Source organism: Melanerpes formicivorus, unplaced genomic scaffold (assembly GCF_026170545.1).
Source record: "Melanerpes formicivorus ecotype bairdi unplaced genomic scaffold, bMelFor1.0.p_v2 SCAF_2, whole genome shotgun sequence".
Taxonomy (NCBI): domain Eukaryota; kingdom Metazoa; phylum Chordata; class Aves; order Piciformes; family Picidae; genus Melanerpes; species Melanerpes formicivorus.
Window position 1 is genome coordinate 289,130 of NW_027142354.1, and position 19,509 is coordinate 308,638.

Here is a 19,509-nt window from a genome sequence, read left to right on the forward strand (position 1 = left end):
GACAAAATGCCAGCTGACTGGAGCTGTCATGGCATATATAAAGGATGCCTCTACTTTATGTAAAAGCAAGAGATTATTGTTGCTGCAATACTCTTTGAGTTCCAGCTGAAGACACTGTGAGGAACAAATGAAGGCATTTTGCCCCTTCTTTCTTTCCTCTTGTCTCTTCTGGTGACTTTTGCAGTCTTGCAGCAGCTCTGCAAAGGTACAGGAATTTAAAGTTTGTCTAAGCATACCAAAAAGAATAAATTTACTGTGAGGAATAAATAAAATACTGAAAGGGGGGGAGGGGGAATGGAAATTTAACACATCTAAGATTTAATCAGAGATTGAACACATCCAAGTGCTGGGTTCTACACATTGGCCATGACAACCCCATCCAGTGCTACAGGATGGTATCAGAGTGGTTGGAGAGCAGCCAGGCAGAAAGGGACCTGGGGGTACTGGTTGATAGTAGGCTGAACATGAGCCAGCAGTGTGCCCAGGTGGCCAAGAAGGCCAATGGCATCCTGGTCTGCATCAGGAATAGTGTGGCCAGCAGGAGCAGGGAGGTCATTCTGCCCCTGTACTCTGCATTGGTTAGGCCACACCTTGAGTCCTGTGTCCAGTTCTGGGCCCCTCAGTTTAGGAAAGGTGTTGAGATGCTGGAAGGTGACCAGGGAAAGGCAACAAAGCTGGGGAGGGGTCTGGCTCAGAGTCCTGTGAGGAGAGGCTGAGGGAGCTGGGGTTGCTTAGCCTGGAGAAGAGGAGGCTCAGGAGAGACCTTCTTGCTGTCTACAAGTACCTGAAGGGAGGTTGTAGACAGGTGGGGGTTGGTCTCTTCTCCCAGGCAGCCAGCACCAGAACAAGAGGACACAGCCTCAAGCTGTACCAGGAGAAGTTCAGGCTGGCTATTAGGAAGAAATTCTTCCCAGAAAGAGAGATTGGCCATTGGAATGTGCTGCCCAGGGAGGTGGTGGAGTCACCATCACTGGAGGTGTTTAGGAAGAGACTGGATGGGGTGTTCGGTGCCATGGTTAAGTTGATTAGATGATGTTGGGTGATAGGTTGGACTTGATGATCTTGAAGGTCTCACCAACCTGGTCTATTCTATTCTATTAGAAAAAAGTGAAAAAGATATTTTTCTGTCACCATAGAATGGTTTGAGGGTGTTATAAGTTTTACTCAGCACCACCTAATCGACTAAACCATGGCACTAAGTGCCTCATTCAATCTGTTTTTAAACACCTCCAGTGATGGTGACTCCACCACCTCCCTGGGCAGCACATTCCAATGGCCAATCTCTCTTTCTGGGAAGAATCTCTTCCTAACAACCAGCCTAAACTGCAAAATTGGTTTAGAATCATAGAACTGTTGGGCTTGGAAGGACCTCAAGGATCATCCAGTTTAACCCCCCTGCCATGGCCAGGGACACCTCACACTACAGCAGGTTGATCACAGCCACATCCAGCCTGGCCTTCAAATCCTCCAGCATGAGGCTTCCACCACCTCCCTGGGCAACCTGTGCCAGTCTCTCACCACCCTCATGGTGAGGAACTTCTTCCTAACATCCAATCTGAATCTACCCATTTCTAGTTTTGCTCCATTCCCCCTACTCCTAGCATTACCTGACATCCTAAGAACTGTGTGTGCCTAAATTGTGAAGCAAGTCACTAATTGTTTCCCCTTGGATTATGCTGAGCAACCTGGGCAACCTGTGCCAGTCTCTCACCACCTTCATGGTGAAGAACTTCTTCCTAACATCCAGTCTGAATCTACCCAGTTCTAATTTTGGTTTGTTGGTTTTTTTCCATTCCCCCTAGTCCTATCATTACCTGATACGTTAAAAGTCCCTCACCTGCCCCATTTTCCCCCTTTTTCTCCTCAAACCCAGAGCACCTGGGCTCTATTGGAGTCTCCTCCCACCCCAGGTGTGGCCACTTGGCCCTCCCCACCCACTCCCCTTTTTAATCCTCCCTAGGAAAGGCAGAAGCCCCAAGCTGAGCCCATCTGGGCTGAGGATCCTCCTCTCATCACAGGTGAGTGCCCCTGGTGCACACTGGGTGATGGTGGTGGTGACAACAAAGGCCGGGGGGCCTGGTGGCCCCCCGGTTGTTAGGGCAATGACTGATGGCCACTCCAATGTCATCCATGGGTGCTGGCTGGGCTTCCTCACTGGGGCTGAAGGTGGTTGAGTCCCCAAGCCTGGCTGTGTTTCAAGGTGGTTTGGATATGGTCTTTGGGGCTATGGTTTAGGGTTGAGCCTTGCAGAGTAGGGTTGTTGGTTGGACTTGGTGATCCTGAGGGTCTTTCCCATCCTGAATGTTTCTGTGCTTTTGTGGTTTAGCCCAGCTTAAATGCACCAAAGACCTCTACAGCCAGTGTGATCAATTCCTAGTTACAGTAATAACCTGTGCTAAGGGGGAAGGAAGAGTATTATCTTACTCCTTTGCTGAGAGACTGAGTAACCCCTACAAAAAAACAAGTATATCCCCTTCTCCCTTATTTTTTTCCACCTTCTTCTAATGTCTATGCACACATTTCATAGAATCAACCAGGTTGGAAAAAAACTCAGATCTTCAAGTCCAGCCTATTACCTAATACCTAACACCTCATGACAACTAAACCATGGCTTCCAGTGCCAGGTCCAATCCTTTTTTGGACACCTCCAGGGATGGTGACTCCACCACACCTCCCTGGGCAGCACGTCCCAATGGTCAATTACTCTTTCTGGGAAGAACTTTCTCCTCACCTCCAGCCTAATCTTCCCCTGGCACAGCTTGAGACTGTGTCCTCTTGTTCTGGTGCTGGTTGCCTGGGAGAAGAGTCCAATCCCCACCTGGCTACAACCACCCTTCATGTAGTTGTAGGCAGCAATAAGGTCTCCCCTGAACCTCCTCTTCTCGGGGCAGGCCTGTTTCCAAACACCTTGGATATAGTAACCTAGGAAGCTGCAAGGACTTCCCTGGAGGTGTTCAAGAGGAGATTGGATGTGGCACTTGGTGCCATGGTCTAGTCATGAGGTCTGTGGTGATAGGTTGGACTTGATGATCCTCGAGGTCTCTTCCAACCTTAGTTATACTGTGACTTGAGATAAGCAGGAGAAAGCTGGGAAGGCAAAGCAAGAGAGGAAGAGTTCAGTCCTGGGGGACTAGAGAAACCTACCTGTGCCACAGTGATCAAAAGCAAGCAAGCATCATGAGCATGGAGGAAAAGAAGCAGGGAACTGATTCATCAGGCTTTTTAACCTTGTGTATTTTCACTTATACTTGTAACCAAGTGGAGGCAAAGCCTAACCAGGCAGCGAGGTTGCATTTTACATCTGCTTTGTCAGCTCATAAACAACAGCACAACGTGTAAGACAGTGGAGATCCAACCCCCATATGTTCTCAAATCTGCTGAGCCTTTTATGTGTGGGGTTTTTTTTAATGGGGAATTCATCAAATCCAAGCTTTTCTTACGAAGATGAACAGATGAACGTGGTTTTGTGGGGGGAATACTCCCAAGTTGCACTCCCCCGTGGCTCGAGCTCCCGCAGCCCTGCCTGCCGGAGCCAGCCGCTCTTAGGCACCAGGGAAGCAGGGCAAACCGGGAAACACCCTTGGCACCAGGAGTGGCTGTGAAACCTCAGCACAGCCTGCAGAGCGAGGAATGAGTGGGACTGGCGTCTGGAGTGTGAGGAACACATTGGCCCAGATTCCCTGCAGAGCTGGGTTTCTGCTTTCCCGAGCCAGGAGGGAAAGCGACGTGTTTCAGCGCTGCCTGCTTGCCCTCACTGCAGCTAAGCAACTGCCCTAACCTATGACATCTTCTAAAAGCCCTCCAGAAACCATGAGGAGATGTGAGCTGGAGCCCAGCACCTTCACCTAACTGTGTGAGACTAAAGCTTGTCTCTCTTGATGTGACTCGACAAAGATAAAATCACCTTTGCTGCTTGCCCAGACAATAGCTGATGTGTATTGGGCAGACTCGGGAAGGTGCATAGATAAGGATTGATCACCAGACTGCAGCTGCCCTGGAAATAATGGGCAGAAGCCACTGCTATCCATACTCTCTGGAATATACATAGCTAAAAACTCTGTAAAAGATCTGAGCAACTACTGGCTCAGTAGAAGGAAAAGACCATGGCAATGCTGCCGAGAAGGAAAAACAGAGAGAATACCAGGACAGAGACATCACCATGTAGCCTGGAAGAAGCAGACCAAGAGAAAGCCTTTATCTGTGTCCTAAGTTCATAGAATCAATAAGGTTGGAAAAGACCTCAAAGATCATCAAGTCCAACCTGTCACTTAAGATCTCATGACTACTAGACCACGGCACCAAGTGTCACATCCAATCCCCTCTTGAACACCTCCAGGGATGGTGACTCCACCAAGTTCTGCCTGCTGCAACTCATGGAGCTGAAGAGGCTGCCCAGAGGACATCATCTCTTGTACAATCAAAGCTGCAGCACCCTTCCTCTACAGACCCAACATCTCCTCTACATCCAAAGCTGCAGCACCTTTCCTCCACAGACTCAAACTGTCCTGGGGTGTGATAATATAATTCCTCTCCCTCTTCTCTCTCTCCCTCTCTATATTCTCTCTCAACCCTTCTGATCCATCCACTTTATTTGTGTAATAAACAGCCTCACTGTTGATATTTTGGCCTTGTTTGTGCCTCTAATTTCATGACACAGGAATATTCAAAAGAACTGAGTCTCTTTCCCTCTCTGGACCCACACACCAACCAGGTGCCTTTGTGCACAATGGCACTTCAACACAATTACTATATATATATGGAGATACATCCTGGCCTGCATCAGAAATAGCATGGCCAGCAGGGGCAGGGAGGTCATTCTGCCCTGTACTCAGCACTGGTTAGGTTACACCTTGAGTCCTGTGTCCAGTTCTGGGCCCTCAATTTAGGAACGATGTTGAGATACTTCAATGTGTCCAGAGAAGGGCAACAAAGCTGGGGAGAGATCTGGAGCACAGCCCTGTGAGGAGAGGCTGAGGGAGCTGGGGTTGTTTAGCCTGGAGAAAAGGAGGCTCGTGGGAGACCTTATTGTGGTCTACAACTCCCTGAAGGGAGGTTGTAGCCAGGTGGGGATTGGTCTCTTCTCCCAGGCAACCAGCACCAGAACAAGAGGACACAGTCTCAAGCTGTGCTAGGGGAGGTTTAGGCTGGAGGTGAGGAGAAAGTTCTTCACAGAAAGATTAATTTGCCATTGGGATGTGCTGCCCAGGGAGGTGGTGGAGTCCCTGTCCCTGGAGGTGTTCAAGAGGGGATTGGATGTGGCACTTGGTGCCATGTTTTAGTTAGGCACGAGGTGTTGGGTGACAGGTTGGACTTGATGATCTCTGAGGTCTTTCCCAACCTTCCTGACTCTATGATATATAGATACATAAGTTAGTTAAAGATTGCCATCTGTACTGCTTCAACTGCTATAAGAATTTTAAGTGCACCTAAGAGGAGAACCAGCACAGGACTGTTTATGGGTGTGAAGGTGTCAGTGCTGAATAAAACATTCAAACCAGACTTCAAGGCAGCATTTGGTTGCCTTCAGTATTTTTATGGCACCATCCTAAGAATTTCAAAACGTGTTTCTGCAAACGAAGCCCAGGCCCAAAGGAAACAGAAGGTGTCCTCTGGAGGACCTGCTGGATCTCTCCATGTGAGGAAGCAGATGGAACTTGCAGCATGTTCTTCCACTTTTGTGGGGAGATATTTTTGGTAGTGGAGAAGAATTCTGGTCTCAGCACTATTGCTCACTTGGTGTATGCTCTTTAGCACATCAGAAATAGCCTTCCAAGGGCACTTCCTGTGAAGTGCTGAGTGTCTTCATGCAATATTGAGACACTTCACCTAAAAAACATGGATTTCCCTGCCAGTGAAGAAAAAATGTATGTTTTTAAAAGATGAGAGCTGATGCATGGAGTCCTACTCTACACTATTCCGCCTGCTTAGACATCAGCTGGCCACTCAGAATCTTATGGAAGGCATCCAGCATTGTTTATCATCTGCCTGAGGGGCTTTGGGAAGATTATTTAGGATGGGATCCATCTCAATAATTAACTATCTACCTAAAGAAATAAACAAATGCCACACTAAAATCATCTTCCAGGTTATTCAGGATGGGATCCATCTCAGTAAATATATAAATGCCTTAAAAAAAATCATCTTCCAGGTTATTCAGGATGGGATCCATCTCAGTAAATAAATAAGTGCCTTAACAAAATCATCTTCCAGGTTATTCAGGATGGGATCCATCTCAATTAATAGATATATGAACAAATGCCTTAATAAAATCCTCTGCCAGGTTTTCCTAAGGACAGTGAGTGGAGTGACACAAGAATAAATGCCACTTTGTTGCTTGCAAAAGTGAGGGGTAGACCAACTCCAAACATGTTGAGCAGTATAGCTCTCACAGGTTGCCCCTATGACTCTGCAGTTCTTGAGGTAGATGTCACATTTTCCCTTTGGGGGAGCTTAAATTATGGGGCACTGGCTTTCAACAGCAAACTGGCACATGAAGCAAGCTTTAATCTTCTGAAGGAGGACAGGCAGAACTTTCCTTCGTGATTACAGATGACCACCATGTTACCCAGCTTTAGCTTGGAGCAGAAAAGACACCAAAAGACTGAAGCAGTGCCTTGACATCACCACGCCAATGAGTTTCTCAGTCAGCCCATAGGGGTATCAGCCACAAAACAATTTCCTTATCACAGACTCATGGAAGTGTTAGGGTTGGAAGGGACCTCAGGGATCAGCCAGTTCCACCCCCACTGCCACCGCCAGGGACACCTCACACTACAGCAGGTTGCTCACAGCCACATCCAGCCTGGCTGCAAAAACCTCCAGGGATGAGGCTTCCACCACCTCCCTGGGCAACCCGTGTCAGTGTCTCACCACCTTCAAGGGGAAGAACTTCTTCCTAACATCCAATCTCAATCTGCCCATTTCTAGTTTTGCTCCATTCCCCCTGGTCCTATCACTACCTGACACCCCAAAAAGTCCCTCCCCAGCTTTCTTGTAGCTCCCTTCAGATACTGGAAGGCCACAAGAAGGTCTCCTGCAGACCTTCTCCAGACTGAACAGCCTCAACTCCCTCAGTCTGTCTCCATAGTAGAGGAGCTCCAGCCCTCTGATCATCCTCATGGCCCTTCTCTGGACACCTTCCAGCACCTTCAGATCCTTCCTGTAATAGGGGCTCCAGAGCTGGACACAGTACTCCAGGTGGAGTCTCACCTTAGCAGTGTAGAGGGGGAAAAATCACCTCCCTCAACCAGCTGGCCACACTTCTCTTGATGCAGCCCAGGATCTCTCCCCATTTGAGTCCTTTAGCCCAGACAAGACATAGATTTTAATACTACATATAAACTAAGACATTTTACATAAGCCTTATGCAAAAAAAAACATCTGATGTGAGAGCCAACAGGCTGTGGCAATGCAAATCCACAAATCAATCAATCATCATAACCAAAACTGACCAGAAAATACACCCAGGGCTTGGGTTTTTTTTTTTTACTTCATTTTCCTAGAACAGATTACAAACACCTCCAGGAGATGCACTCAGCATAAGAGTATTCACCAGAAAGCAGTGTTTCCATTCTGGAGCATGCCTCTGAGAAAAGTTGCTTTATTTAAACAAGAAGAGAAGAGAGCAGATTAACAAGTGTTTGTATTCCTCTGGCAAGCTTAAGCAGGCTTAGCAGGTGCAATTTCCAACCCAAATGAAAGGAAACAGCAAGGAAATATTTGTTATTTACTATTTGTGTTGCTTATTTGTGTATGCAACGCTATTTGTGTTACATACAAGCACCTGTCAGGGAGCCCTCCAGAAAAACAGAACAAAAGCAGGTTCCCAGCCCAAAGGGTTAAGTGGCCCAGACCCATTTAAACAGCCACAGAGAGCCAGGAGCTACTAGGATAACTTTGGTCAGCGTGACAAGCAGGTCAATGTAATCATTCTCAATTGTATTATTCCATTACAAATGGCATTATCTCTAAACATCTGATTACAAATGGTTAGCATTACATTAGAGGTTGGAAGGGACCTCCAGAGATCATTGGGTACAACCCCCCCACCAATGCAGCATCACCCAGGGTAGTCTGCGCAGGAATGCATCCAGGTGGGTTTGGAATATGTCCAGAGGAGACTCCACAGCCTCTCTGGGCAGCCTGTTCCACTGCTCTGTCACCCTCACTGGAAAGAATTTCTCCTCGTGTTGAAGTGAAACCTTCTATGTACAAGTTTGCATCCATTGTTCCTTGTCTTATTACTGTGCACCACTGGAAAGAGCTTGGCCCCCTCCACTTGACACCCACCCCCCAGCTATTGATAGACATTGATCAGATCCCCTCCACTTGACACCCACCCCCCAGCTATTGATAGACATTGATCAGATCCCCTCCACTTGACACCCACCCCCCAGCTATTGATAGACATTGATCAGATCCACTCTCAGTCTTCTCTCCTCCAGGCTAAACAGCCCCAGGGCTCTCAGTCTCTCTTGATAAGGGAGTGCTTAAATCCCCTAATCATCCTTGTGGCTCTCTGTTGTATTCTCTCCAGCAGGTCTCTGTCTCTCTTGAGCTGGGAAGCCCAAATCTGGACACAGGATTCCAGGTGTGGTCTCACCAGGGCAGAGCAGAGGGGGAGAAGAATCTCCCTAGCCCTGCTGGCCACACTTTTTCTTGCTGCACCTCAGGATCCCATTGGCTCTCTTGGCCACGAGGGCACATTGCTATCCCATGCAGAACTTGCAGGACTCCAAGGTCTTTCTCCATGGAGCTGCATTCCAGCAGGGCAGCCCCTGGCCTGTCCTGGTGCCTGCTGTTCTGGGTATGCTCAATAAGTATTTTTTCTCTGATTTATCACACATTATTTATTAATATTTTCAGTTACTTACTTTTAAAAGTTGTCTCCTATTGGAAATTACCTTTTACTGGTCACCAAATTTCACTGTGGTCTAGCAGGCCAACTTTGTGCCTTTTTTTTCCCCCCACTTTTGACTTTATAAAAGAATTTGAATAGACTAGGAGAATATCTCTTTCTCTTGCAAAATTCTACTTGTCAAAGCAGCACCAGAACAAGAGGACACCGTCTCAAGCAGCGCCAGGGGAATTTTAGGCTCGAGGTGAGGGGGAAGTTCTTCACTGAGAGAGTTGTTAGCCATTGGAATGTGCTGCCCAGGGAGGTGGTGGAGTCACTATCCCTGGAGGTGTTCAAGAGGTTGGTGATTCTGTGATTATTCTAAGACAAGTGCGTGGATCTGGAATGCAAATATGTGTAACAAACTAAAAGCTCCTGCAGAACAATGTCACTGGTTTTCCAATTCAACATTAAAGCAATAACCTCCCAAGTTTCTGGAACTTCTTGTGACCCCAAGATCTCATAGAATCATAGGATGCTTTCGGTTGGAAAAAACCTTTAAGGTCAACAAGGGACCTAACACCACCATGGGCTTTAAAATATGTCCCAAAGTGCCATGTCTACACACTATTGTTTTAACACCTCCAAGTTTGGTAACTCCATCACATGCTGGGCAGCCTGAGCACCCTATTCAGTAAAGAAATTTTTCCTAGTGCCCAGTCTAAACCTCCCCTGATGCAGTTTGTGGCCATTTCCTCTCATTCTATTACTTGATACAAGGGAGAAGAGACCAACACCCACTACAACCTCATTGGAATCGTCTGCCCAAGGAGGTGGTGGAGTCACTATCACTGGAGGTGTTTAAGAAAAGCCTGGATGAGGCACTTAGTGCCATGGTCTAGTTGATTAGATAGGGTTGGGTGATCTGTTGGACTTGATGACCTTGGAGTTCTCTTCCAACCTGGTGTGAATTCTGTGTGAATTCTGTCAGGTAGTTATAGAGGGCAATAAGGTCACTCCTCAGCCTCTTCTTCTCCAGGCTAAACAATCCCAGTTCCCTCAGCCACTCAACACATGCCTTGTTCTCCAGATCCTTCACCAGCTTTGTTGCCCTTCTCTGGACACGCTCCAGCGCTCTTGCAGAGAGGGGACTAAAACTGAGCAGAGTATTCACCAGTGCTAAGTACAGGGGCACAATCACTTTGCTGGTTCTGCTGGCCACATTATGCTTGATACAGGCTAGGATGCTGTTGGCCTTCTTGGCCACCTGGGCACACTGCTGGCTCGTGTGTGCCGCATAATGCTATTACTACAGCCAGTCCATGTTTGTTTTTCTTCATAGAGAGCATGCTGGTCTATTAGCTGGGCAGCCCCTGCCTGCCACCCCAACACCAGGCTTTTCTGCAACATAATAGCACTGTCAGGGCAGAGAGGGGAGGACAATCCTACAGAAATCAGTGTTCTATCTAGGTTCTGGGGTCGATTTTCTCACCCTGGATTCATCTGCTCATTTCCCTCATGGCTTTCGACAGCTGTACAATTTCTGCTGACTTCTGGGGAAAAAAAAACCAAAAAGACAAGAGGAAACAAAAGAAGAAACCTAATTGATGAGGAAAGCAGGAGTGCAACTCCGACTTACAGGAAGAAGGAAATCTTTTCTAAGCAATCATCAGATGGGTAAAGAAAGTCCAAAGGAGTCACAGACCCAAAGTGTTTCACATTGCTGAAACTGTGTCTATTTCATAGTATCATAGTATCAGTCAGGGTTGGAAGGGACCACAAGGATCATCTAGTTCCAAGCCCCCTGCCATGGGCAGGGACACCCCACACTACATCAGCCTGGCCAGAGCCTCATCCAGCCTGGTCTTGAACACCTCCAGGGACGGGGCCTCAACCACCTCCCTGGACAACCCATTCCAGGGCTTCACCACTCTCATGGGGAAGAACCTCCTCCTCACATCTAGCCTGAATCTCCCCACCTCCAGCTTCATTCCATTCCCCCTGCTCTAATTGGATCATATTTAACTATCTCAATCACTTCATAGGGGCCAGTGGTCCAACACAGGCCCCATGATAGCTCCCACTGCTACCTCTTCCTCAAGTATCCCAAGCGAGTCACTCATCTACAAAACAGCGTTTGAACTGCCCAGGTTGTTCAGCCATGCCTGGGCAGTTCTAATACAACCAGAGTGACTTAAACTGGTAACCATACTGATGGATGTTTACATCTCAGACTTCAGTTGTCAATTTACGGCTCTTTTTTTTCCCCCTTCCCCTCCCCCCTTTACCCCCCTTCCGAAAATTAAGTATCTTAGGACCTCTCAAGATATCCCCGTGGATTTGCTGCATCTTCGCTTTAGTTTCGGAGCTTGCTCGGCGTATTTTGCTGCTGGTGCTTCTCCCTCCGCCACCAAAACGCTTGCCCTGGACGAATGGATCGGGGAAGATGCCAGCCTTGCCTCCTCACCCCCCTACCTCCACACCGAGACCTGCCGGGGTCCGCGGACCCCTCGCCTCCTCTGCGCACCCGGGTGGAGGGCGGGCTTCGGGCGGGTCTGCGCTGGGCGGGGGACGCTCTGGAAATCCTTCGGGATTTCCCAGTCCTGCCGGTCTGAGTGCGCCGAGCGGGGAAAACTGTGGAAAGCGGCAGCCGGCAGCCAGGCTCCGTCGAGGCGAGCACAGGTAAGGCGCAGCAGAGGCGGGGAGCGGGGCACTGCGCTCCGGCAGTGCTGGCCCGCAGCTCTCCCGTGGCGGGGCGGTCTGGAACCGCTCCGCGCCGAGCGAGCGGCGCTCTGCCTCCTCGGCTGAGCTGAGGAGAGCTCCACATGGAGCGGCTCGGCTCGGCTCGGCTCGGCTCAGCGGCAAGGTGAGCCTGCGGAAGCACCACCAGGGCAGGGGGGAGCGCGTAGCCGACAAAATCCTCCCGGCTGCGGCCGCGGGGAAGCGGGGGTGCGGGGGTGGCAGGCGGGAGCCGGGCGGGGCGCGGGCGGGGACGGCACCGCCCCTCGGGGCAGGGGCGGCCGGCGGCTCCCCCCGGCCGGGGTGGCCGTTGGTTTCTCCTGTCAGCGGAGGCAGGGCCAGGCGCGGCGAGGGTGGGCGCGGAGTTGGCGGCGGGGCCGGGGGCAGTCGGCGGTTCGCTCCAGCGGAGTTTGCTCTGGACGCGGGTCGGGAGGTAAGGGACAAGGACCAGGGCAGGGCTAGGCTCGGCTCAGCGGTGGGTTTTCCGGGCGGGAGTTTGCAGGGGTCGTGGTGCGAAGCGGAGAACCCCGGAGTGGGGGGTGGCAAGCGGGGAGCTGCGGGACGCGCGGGTTAGACCCTTCCCTCCCCTCTCCTCTCCTATGCAGCATAGGAGGCACCGGCCAGGTGGGGAGGCGCGGCGTGTGCTGGAAGCGGGGGAAAACTTCCTCGGCGGGCTCCCCGGAGCAGCTGCGGGCCTGGGGCCGCCCGGCCGAACCACGTGTCGGGGGCTGGGGGCGAGCCCTGGAGCCGGGAGAAGGTGGGTGGGCGCGGGCGGGCAGAGCTGCGCCGCCCTGCCGCTGCCCTCTCTCTTTCCTCCCTGCCGCAGGTCTCGCTGCGGGGAGCGGAGCCAGCGCCAGAGGGAAACGCCTGCCACCGGAGAAGGGGCTGCCCAGCGTGGGCAGTGCCCCGGCGGAAGCCGCCGCCCGCCTCGCCGCGCCGCCCCGAGCCGAAGGAGCCCGGAGGGGAAAGTTGCGTGCAGGACCGGGCCGGGCGCGATGCCGGGGCGCGGCGCGCTGTGCCTGGGGCTGCTGCTGCACGTCCTGCTGGGCTGCAGCTCGGTGCAGCAGCCCGGCGGCTGCCCGGCCGCTTGCGAGTGCTCGGAGGCAGCCAAGACGGTGAAGTGCGTGAACAGGAACCTGACAGCGGTGCCACCCAACCTGCCCTCCTACGTGCGCAACCTCTTCATCACCGGCAACCGCCTGGCCCGCCTGCCGCCCGGCGCCTTCCCTGCCCAGCGCCTGCCCGACCTGAGCGCCCTCAACCTCAGCGGCAACCACCTGCGGGCCGTGGAGGCCGGCGCCCTCGCCGCCCTGCCCGCCCTGCGACAGCTGGACCTCAGCGGCAACCCCTTGGTGTCCCTCAGCCCGCAGGCCTTCGGGGAGGACGGCAGCCCACTGGAGGAGCTGGCTCTCCGGGGGGCCCTGCGCGACCATAGTGTCCTCCTGAGCGTGGCTGCCATGCTGCAGTCCGGGGTCCTGCGCAACCTCAGCCACCTGGAGCTGGCTGACAACGGGCTGCTGCTGCTGCCCTCCGGCATGTTTGCCACCCTGCTCGCACTGCGGCAGCTGGACCTTGGCAACAGCTCTCTGGTGGGCCTGCAAAACGTCTCCTTCCAGGGGCTGGGCCAGCTGCAGAGCCTCAACCTCAGCGACAGCTCCCTGGGTGTGCTGAGGAACCGCAGCCTGGCCCAGGTCCACGGTCTGCCTGCTCTCCGGCGTGTTGGCCTGGGCCGCAACACATGGGTCTGCAACTGCACCGTCGAGGACCTGGTGGCCTGGCTCAAGGAGAGTGACCAAGGGGAGGGCAAAGAAGCCCTGACCTGTGCCCACCCTGACAAGGTGTTGGGCAAAACTTTGCTGAAGATCAATGGCTCGGACCTTAACTGCTCCGAGCCTGTAGACTTGCCTTCCCAGCTACAGACTTCATATGTCTTCCTAGGGATAGTCTTGGCTCTCATCGGGGCCATTTTCCTCCTGGTTTTGTACTTGAACCGGAAAGGAATCAAAAAGTGGATGCACAACATCAGAGATGCCTGTAGGGATCACATGGAGGGCTACCACTACAGATACGAGATCAATGCAGACCCCAGGTTAACAAACCTCAGCTCCAACTCTGACGTCTGACGAAGCGCTGCGGACCCTGAGCAGCGCACCGTAGCTATGCATGAAAAGTAGACTTCAGGCTTTATCCTTGTGCTTGCTTCCCCCTCCTTGGAGAAACCTCGGACGTGTGTATAACTTGAGGGGGATATGCCTCCCTGTGATGTCAAGTTCATCTTTTGTTTTGAGTCGCCGGGCAGCTGCACATGGTGTAGGAAACAAGCTGCTGCTGCTGCTTTTCCTCCCTGCCCTCAAGTCTGAACTTGTGAGAGTATTTTGTTTCAAGATCTCAGTAGGAGCAACAACAAAAATACAAACCACAAACTCTTCTCTCTGATGCTCCAAAGCCAGCAGAGTTTATATCTTATATAAAAACCAATATTACCAATGCAGACACCGTTCAACAAAAGCTGCCTCAAATTTTTGGGGGGGTGGGGTGGGGAAAAAAACCACAAACATGTTCCTGTGTGCCAGTTTTGACCTTGTATATCCGAACTGTGATGACAGCAATTGCATTTCATAGACCACCCCTGAGATTTAAAGACAACAAAAGGACAGAGGAACTCCTTTTAGCAGCTCTTCCATTACGAAGGAGGAAATCGAGTAGTGAGCATGCACAAATGCTTTACATAGAGTTTTACATGTTAGGAAGCTAAGTCCCTTACCCTTTTGTAAAATTGCTTTTGATTGCAGTTTACTTGAAAAGAGAGAGGGTTTTTTTTTATACAGACTGGATCTAAACTCCCATCTGGAACTGTTGAATTCAATAAACAGTCTTAGAGGAAGTGTTGTGTTGGAAGTTTGCTGTTCCATGAGAGCTGTTCCGGACATCTAAGAATGTGGATAACTTCCCAGTCTCTGAAGTGATAGCCCTGCAGTAGTGATCTGACTAAATCTTTTTATACAAATGTGTATTTTAGAGACATAAGTACTTGACAGTTTTGTGGGCTATGCTAGGAGATTTAACATGGATCAACGTGGAGAGCAGGTTCACTTTGGCACAGCCTGCTCTCAAAACCGACTGCACACCGTTGAGGCAGCTGCTGGGAAGGTACCAGCTGAGAGAATTTTCATAAGGTCTTCTCTACCAAATAAAAAATTCAAATTGCATTGTAGGATTTGTAAGTTAAAGCAAATTTTACCTGAATTGAATTGTTTAACATATATATATATATATATATATAAAACACAAAATATCTTTATGTTCTGGACTGAATCAATCGCAGCTCAGTCGTGTGGTCGGTGAGCTTCAGGCTTGTGAATCAGCGCAGGACCGACCGAGTGCTTTACTGTTTCATTTGAAGCTCTTGGTACTTGTGAAGTTCTATGGTGAAGTGCATCAAGTAACTCGATGGAACTTTACATTTATCTTTCAAACTTTATAGCCAGGTGTATTTCAGTATTGTATCTTTTGCTTATTACTTGCTTGGGAATGCATTTACTTGTAAATAGATAAAGCATGCAAAGGGAGACATCAAAAAATGCATCATTCAGTACGCAACTGATGACATAAGGAAAAAGGTTAGCAAGAGCCTTCCAATGGCCTCCAATAATTAATGCACTTTTTTCTAATCTATTTGTAGGTTCTTAATGAAGAGAAAACAAAACCAAACCACACCAGCTGCCAAAGTGTGATGTGAATTGGTATCTATCAGTCTATCTGTGGAGCTTTTTTTTGCCATGGTCTGTGTTACTTGAAGCTCTTGAGCATCTCTTAAGATTTTATGAATTGCTGGCTTAGTCCTTTTTGCTTTCAAAAAGTGACAGTTTTCTCACAGATATACAGCTTTGGTGAGAGCTCATAAATACAAAGTAGTCCTTAAAGTATCAAAAGAAGTACAATATGTTTTGGGCATCGGCATTAATGGAGTGCATTTTTCTCTCCGTGCAACTTCAGGCAAAAGCAAGCAGCCCAAGCTGGGTTCAGACTAACGTTCTGTTGCTTTGAATTGGCTTTGTGCAATAGCAGTAATGGAGTTTTGTACATTCACCCTCCAAAAAGAGAAAGCATTCTTAAGTACAATCAATGTTTCGATAAGTCAGCATATTTTACAAGTAATGTAAGTTAAGTGATAGCCTGTGCCTCCTGCTGTAATCTTAACTGTATGAGCAATATCTGATTAACAGTGTATGAATTAAGTCTGTGGATTCTCAAAAAGCAGGCTGCTGGTCTGAATGTTTGCTGCCCATGTTTTAAGAGCAGCGTGAAACCCACCACCCCCCCCCGGTGTGAGTAACTCTTGCTGTGCAACTATGCAAACCGTTCGTCCTTGGTGTATGCAAGATAGCTGCTGGAAGAAGCTGGAATTCACAATAGCTATGCAGCATGCTTTGTTCTGTTAGTCATCTCAGAGGTTATCAGCTTACACTTCATTTGTGCAGTGCCAAGAGGAAGCAGAGCGCCATCCACGCTTTCAGACGCTCCTGTAACATAACAGATGATATGTGTACAAGCCAAGAGGTTTCTTGGGCAGTTTCCTGGGTTTTGTTCACAGACACTTGAAAGCAACTACAGTGAAAACATTTCTCCGTGGCGTGTTAGCCTAACAGCCACGCGTTTATAGAGCTGCTGTGTGAAGAGGGGCACGGACTTGATTCGCTTCTCTCTCACCAATGGACTGACTATTTGTATAGTGAGCGAGTGTACCCGTTGTACTACACCTGTTATTTCAAAGATTGTTATTTTTGTATCGTAGAAAATGTAGCAGAAGTTCAGTAGAGACTTGGTGACGGCTACTTGAAAATGATTTCTGCCTTTTGCTTACTTCTTGTGCGTTTGTTAGGATGTAACAGTTAGCATGCGTCAGTGTTGTGCTCGGTAGCGTTCTTCTGCGGCGGCTGACCGACTTGTGAATGCTTTGGTGTTGTGTACAATGCATTATTTGATCTTAAAATCCCCTTCCATAAAGGAGTGCTTGAAATTTTACCTCTCTTTTTCCTTCTGCGCAATAGTTAACAGTGGTACGGAGAAGACCCTCAGAAAGTAGCTCCCAAAGCGCTTCAGAACTTGATTAAAAAGCTATGCATACGAAACGACGTCAGCTTAAAGGTACTTCCGAAGCGCATTTTATAATCTCTGCCCTGCTTTAACACCTGAAAATTCCACTTGGTGACTTATTTCCAGAGCAGCTTAGAGATGCTGTTTTCATCCATTCATTCCTTCTCCAATAAAACACGTGCAGCACTGAATCCCTCTAAAATGTGGTTTCTATACATAAACTTCCAATGTTCAGCGCGATGATGTTTCATAGGAAACATCTAGCTTAAGGTGGTGGACACATCTTTAGGGAAGGCTGCACAGCTGAGCAGTTTGCCCCAGGTTCAAGTGCTTTCTTAAAACTGGTTTTTAGCTGTAATAAGCTTCTCTCTGACATACTTGTCATCTGTTTTTCCTAGAGTACTTTTGGGTTAAGTGCCGTTGCCAGGTACGAAACAGAATATTCTGTATCCAAGGTAGCTTTCATATCTCACTTTTATTTCAGCAAGCCATAATATTACTGAGAATTTTGACATCCAAAAAAAAACCCCAGAGAAGTGATTGGAAGTTTTGCACAACTGCTTTAAATCTTTTTATTCAGGGTAATTTAGCTCTTAGGCGCTGGTGACGATCCCCGGTGACACGCCAGCTGAGGAAGCAGTCCCGGGTTCGGTTGTTGACTGGGATGTCGCTGAAGATGGGCATGGCAAAAAAAATACATTCCAAACAGGACTGTGCTCGGATCCCAACTCTCATTATTCTACCAGTATTTTCCCTGTGGTATACTCTGCTCTTTATGCATCTGCATAATTTCTCCTTCGCCTCATTTCTCTCAAGAAATCCATTAGAAAGGAGTTAATCCTGAACCTGCGCAGGTAGAGGGAACCAGCCCGGCTGCACCTGTGGTTTGAGGTTTAGCATCTTTGTTTTCCCTTTAATCCTGACTCTGAGAAAGCCTTTGTCAAAGTGGACAGAATGAAAATTTGATACATGCTTTCTTTTTTTTTTCTTTTCTTTAGCAGCTGAATGTTCAAGAAGAGCCATTCATTCTCAGCATATGATGAAGGAAAATAGCATTTGGTAAGAAAAAAAACACCTCGTTTTGGTTTCAAGCTTCCGAATGACATTTATATTCTGAAGGGAGAAGCTTATAGAGGAGACTGGGGATACCCCCTTTGCAGTGGGTCAGCTCTGGAAACCACAGCACTAGCAACAGGAGCAATTGCTGACTAATTCCATCATTTTCTGGTCATGTTTTATGGCTACAGCTCTAATTTCTTCCCGTTGCTATAAATGGAAACATTTTGCTAGCAAGTGGCGTCACCTCCTAGGGTATCCGTAATGCAGGTGGTTTTTCCACTGAGATTTCTGGGGGGTGTAGCAGAAAGTGGAACAATTAACATTTGAATAAATAATACATATAATTGAATAAATTGTTTAATTATAACAATTCGGGTTTTAAATCAATGCTGATTTAATAATGGCTAAACCAGGCCCATAGCTTAACGCTCCTTTGGTTTTTGTCGTGGTTTTAACACTCCTTTGGTTTTTGTCGTGGTTTGTTTTGCGTGGCAAACAACACTGCTTGCTAGTTGCAAGGACCTTGGCTTGGAATCAAACAGCGATAGCCCACTGAGGAAGAGAGGAAGCAGTCCTTTTGGGAAGTGAAACATTTATTAGATCTAGCTCACACATACTGAGAGAAGAGATACAAACCACCTGGGAGCCGAGGGTCCTTTGCGGATACAGAAGCAAGCGTGTTCTGCTGGCTCTTTTGAGTCAATACAGGGAAGCGGTGCTTTGTACCAATGCAGCAAACCTAACAGCACCTCTCTCCCACCTCGAAAACAAACCAAAACAAAGCCCCAAGCTTTTAGAAGTCAGAGTGCAGGTCTGCAGTCCGAGCACGTCCTTCAGAAAGGGCTTTTGCTTTCTCAACGGCGTTACGATTTCCACGCTGTCGCATCCCGGGAAAGCCTTACTGTGCCAGAAGTCATCTGCTGTGGCGTAGGCAAAGCTTGACATCAGGCCTTCCATTCCCACTGTCAGCCTAAATACATAGAAGGGAAAAAAAAGAGAAAAACCAAGGAAAAAAAGAAAACCTTAAGAAAATGAAAGTGGCACTTTAGATGCTGTCTTCGTGTCGCGGTTAATAATTTAATGCTTACAATTATTTATCTCCCCCCAGCCCCACTGAAGGAAAAAACTGCACTGGATAGCTTCTCCTTTTCTGATGGCAGACTAACAGATTTGTGTTTTCTAGTAATTATGCATGAAAGCCTCTGAATAAATTAGCAACACTGGTTTGACTACACACAGTGATGAAAATGTGGCGAATCCTCTGTGCTCCGCGGTGTTTCCCTGCTCTAGGAATTTTAGCTGTGCAAGAACCGCTGTAACTTCTTCACACTGACATCTTCTTTCTTAAGTAAACAAAATGATTCTTCAAGGAAACCACAATAAAATATTTACCAGATTGCTCCTAAAGGTTATGTGTTCACCCTGTTGATGTTATTGCTGTAAATCCACCCAGGGGTTGAGGATGAGGCACTTGGTGCCGGGGTTTGGTTGGTTAGATGGTGTTGGGTGATAGGTTGGGCTGGATTATCTCAAAGGGCTTTTCCAACCTGGTTAATTCTGTATTCTATTCTGTTTGTTTTGCTGACTGTACTCTTTTTAGCTCAAATGGGTAATTCTGCTGTGAATTTAGAGTAGAGTAGACCAGACCAGACCAGGTTGGAAGAGACCCTCAAGATCATCAAGTCCAACCTATCATCCAACACCACCTAATCAACTAAACCATGCAACCAAGCACCCTGTCAAGTCTCCTCCTGAACACCTCCAGTGATGGTGACTCC

General features: G+C 48.7%; 1 protein-coding gene and 1 long non-coding RNA gene across 3 annotated transcripts; both read left to right on the forward strand.

Annotated features, from left to right (window-relative positions):
- Nucleotides 1-11,282: 11,282 nt before the first annotated feature.
- TPBG (trophoblast glycoprotein) lies at nucleotides 11,283-14,083 on the forward strand. The gene is made up of 2 exons (XM_068163837.1): nucleotides 11,283-11,518; nucleotides 12,402-14,083. Exons 1-2 carry the CDS (start codon nucleotides 11,283-11,285, stop codon nucleotides 13,696-13,698), a joined length of 1,533 nt encoding a protein of 510 aa, XP_068019938.1. The 3' UTR covers nucleotides 13,699-14,083.
- A 41-nt stretch (nucleotides 14,084-14,124) lies between these two features.
- On the forward strand, nucleotides 14,125-19,127 carry LOC137446278 (uncharacterized). 2 transcript variants are annotated; one of them, XR_010988606.1, is made up of 3 exons: nucleotides 14,125-17,563; nucleotides 17,671-17,731; nucleotides 18,840-19,127. It is a non-coding gene; the product is annotated as an uncharacterized lncRNA (long non-coding RNA). The 2 variants fall into 2 exon arrangements; XR_010988605.1 differs by having other exon boundaries at nucleotides 14,125-16,723.
- The last annotated feature ends 382 nt before the right edge of the window (nucleotides 19,128-19,509 follow it).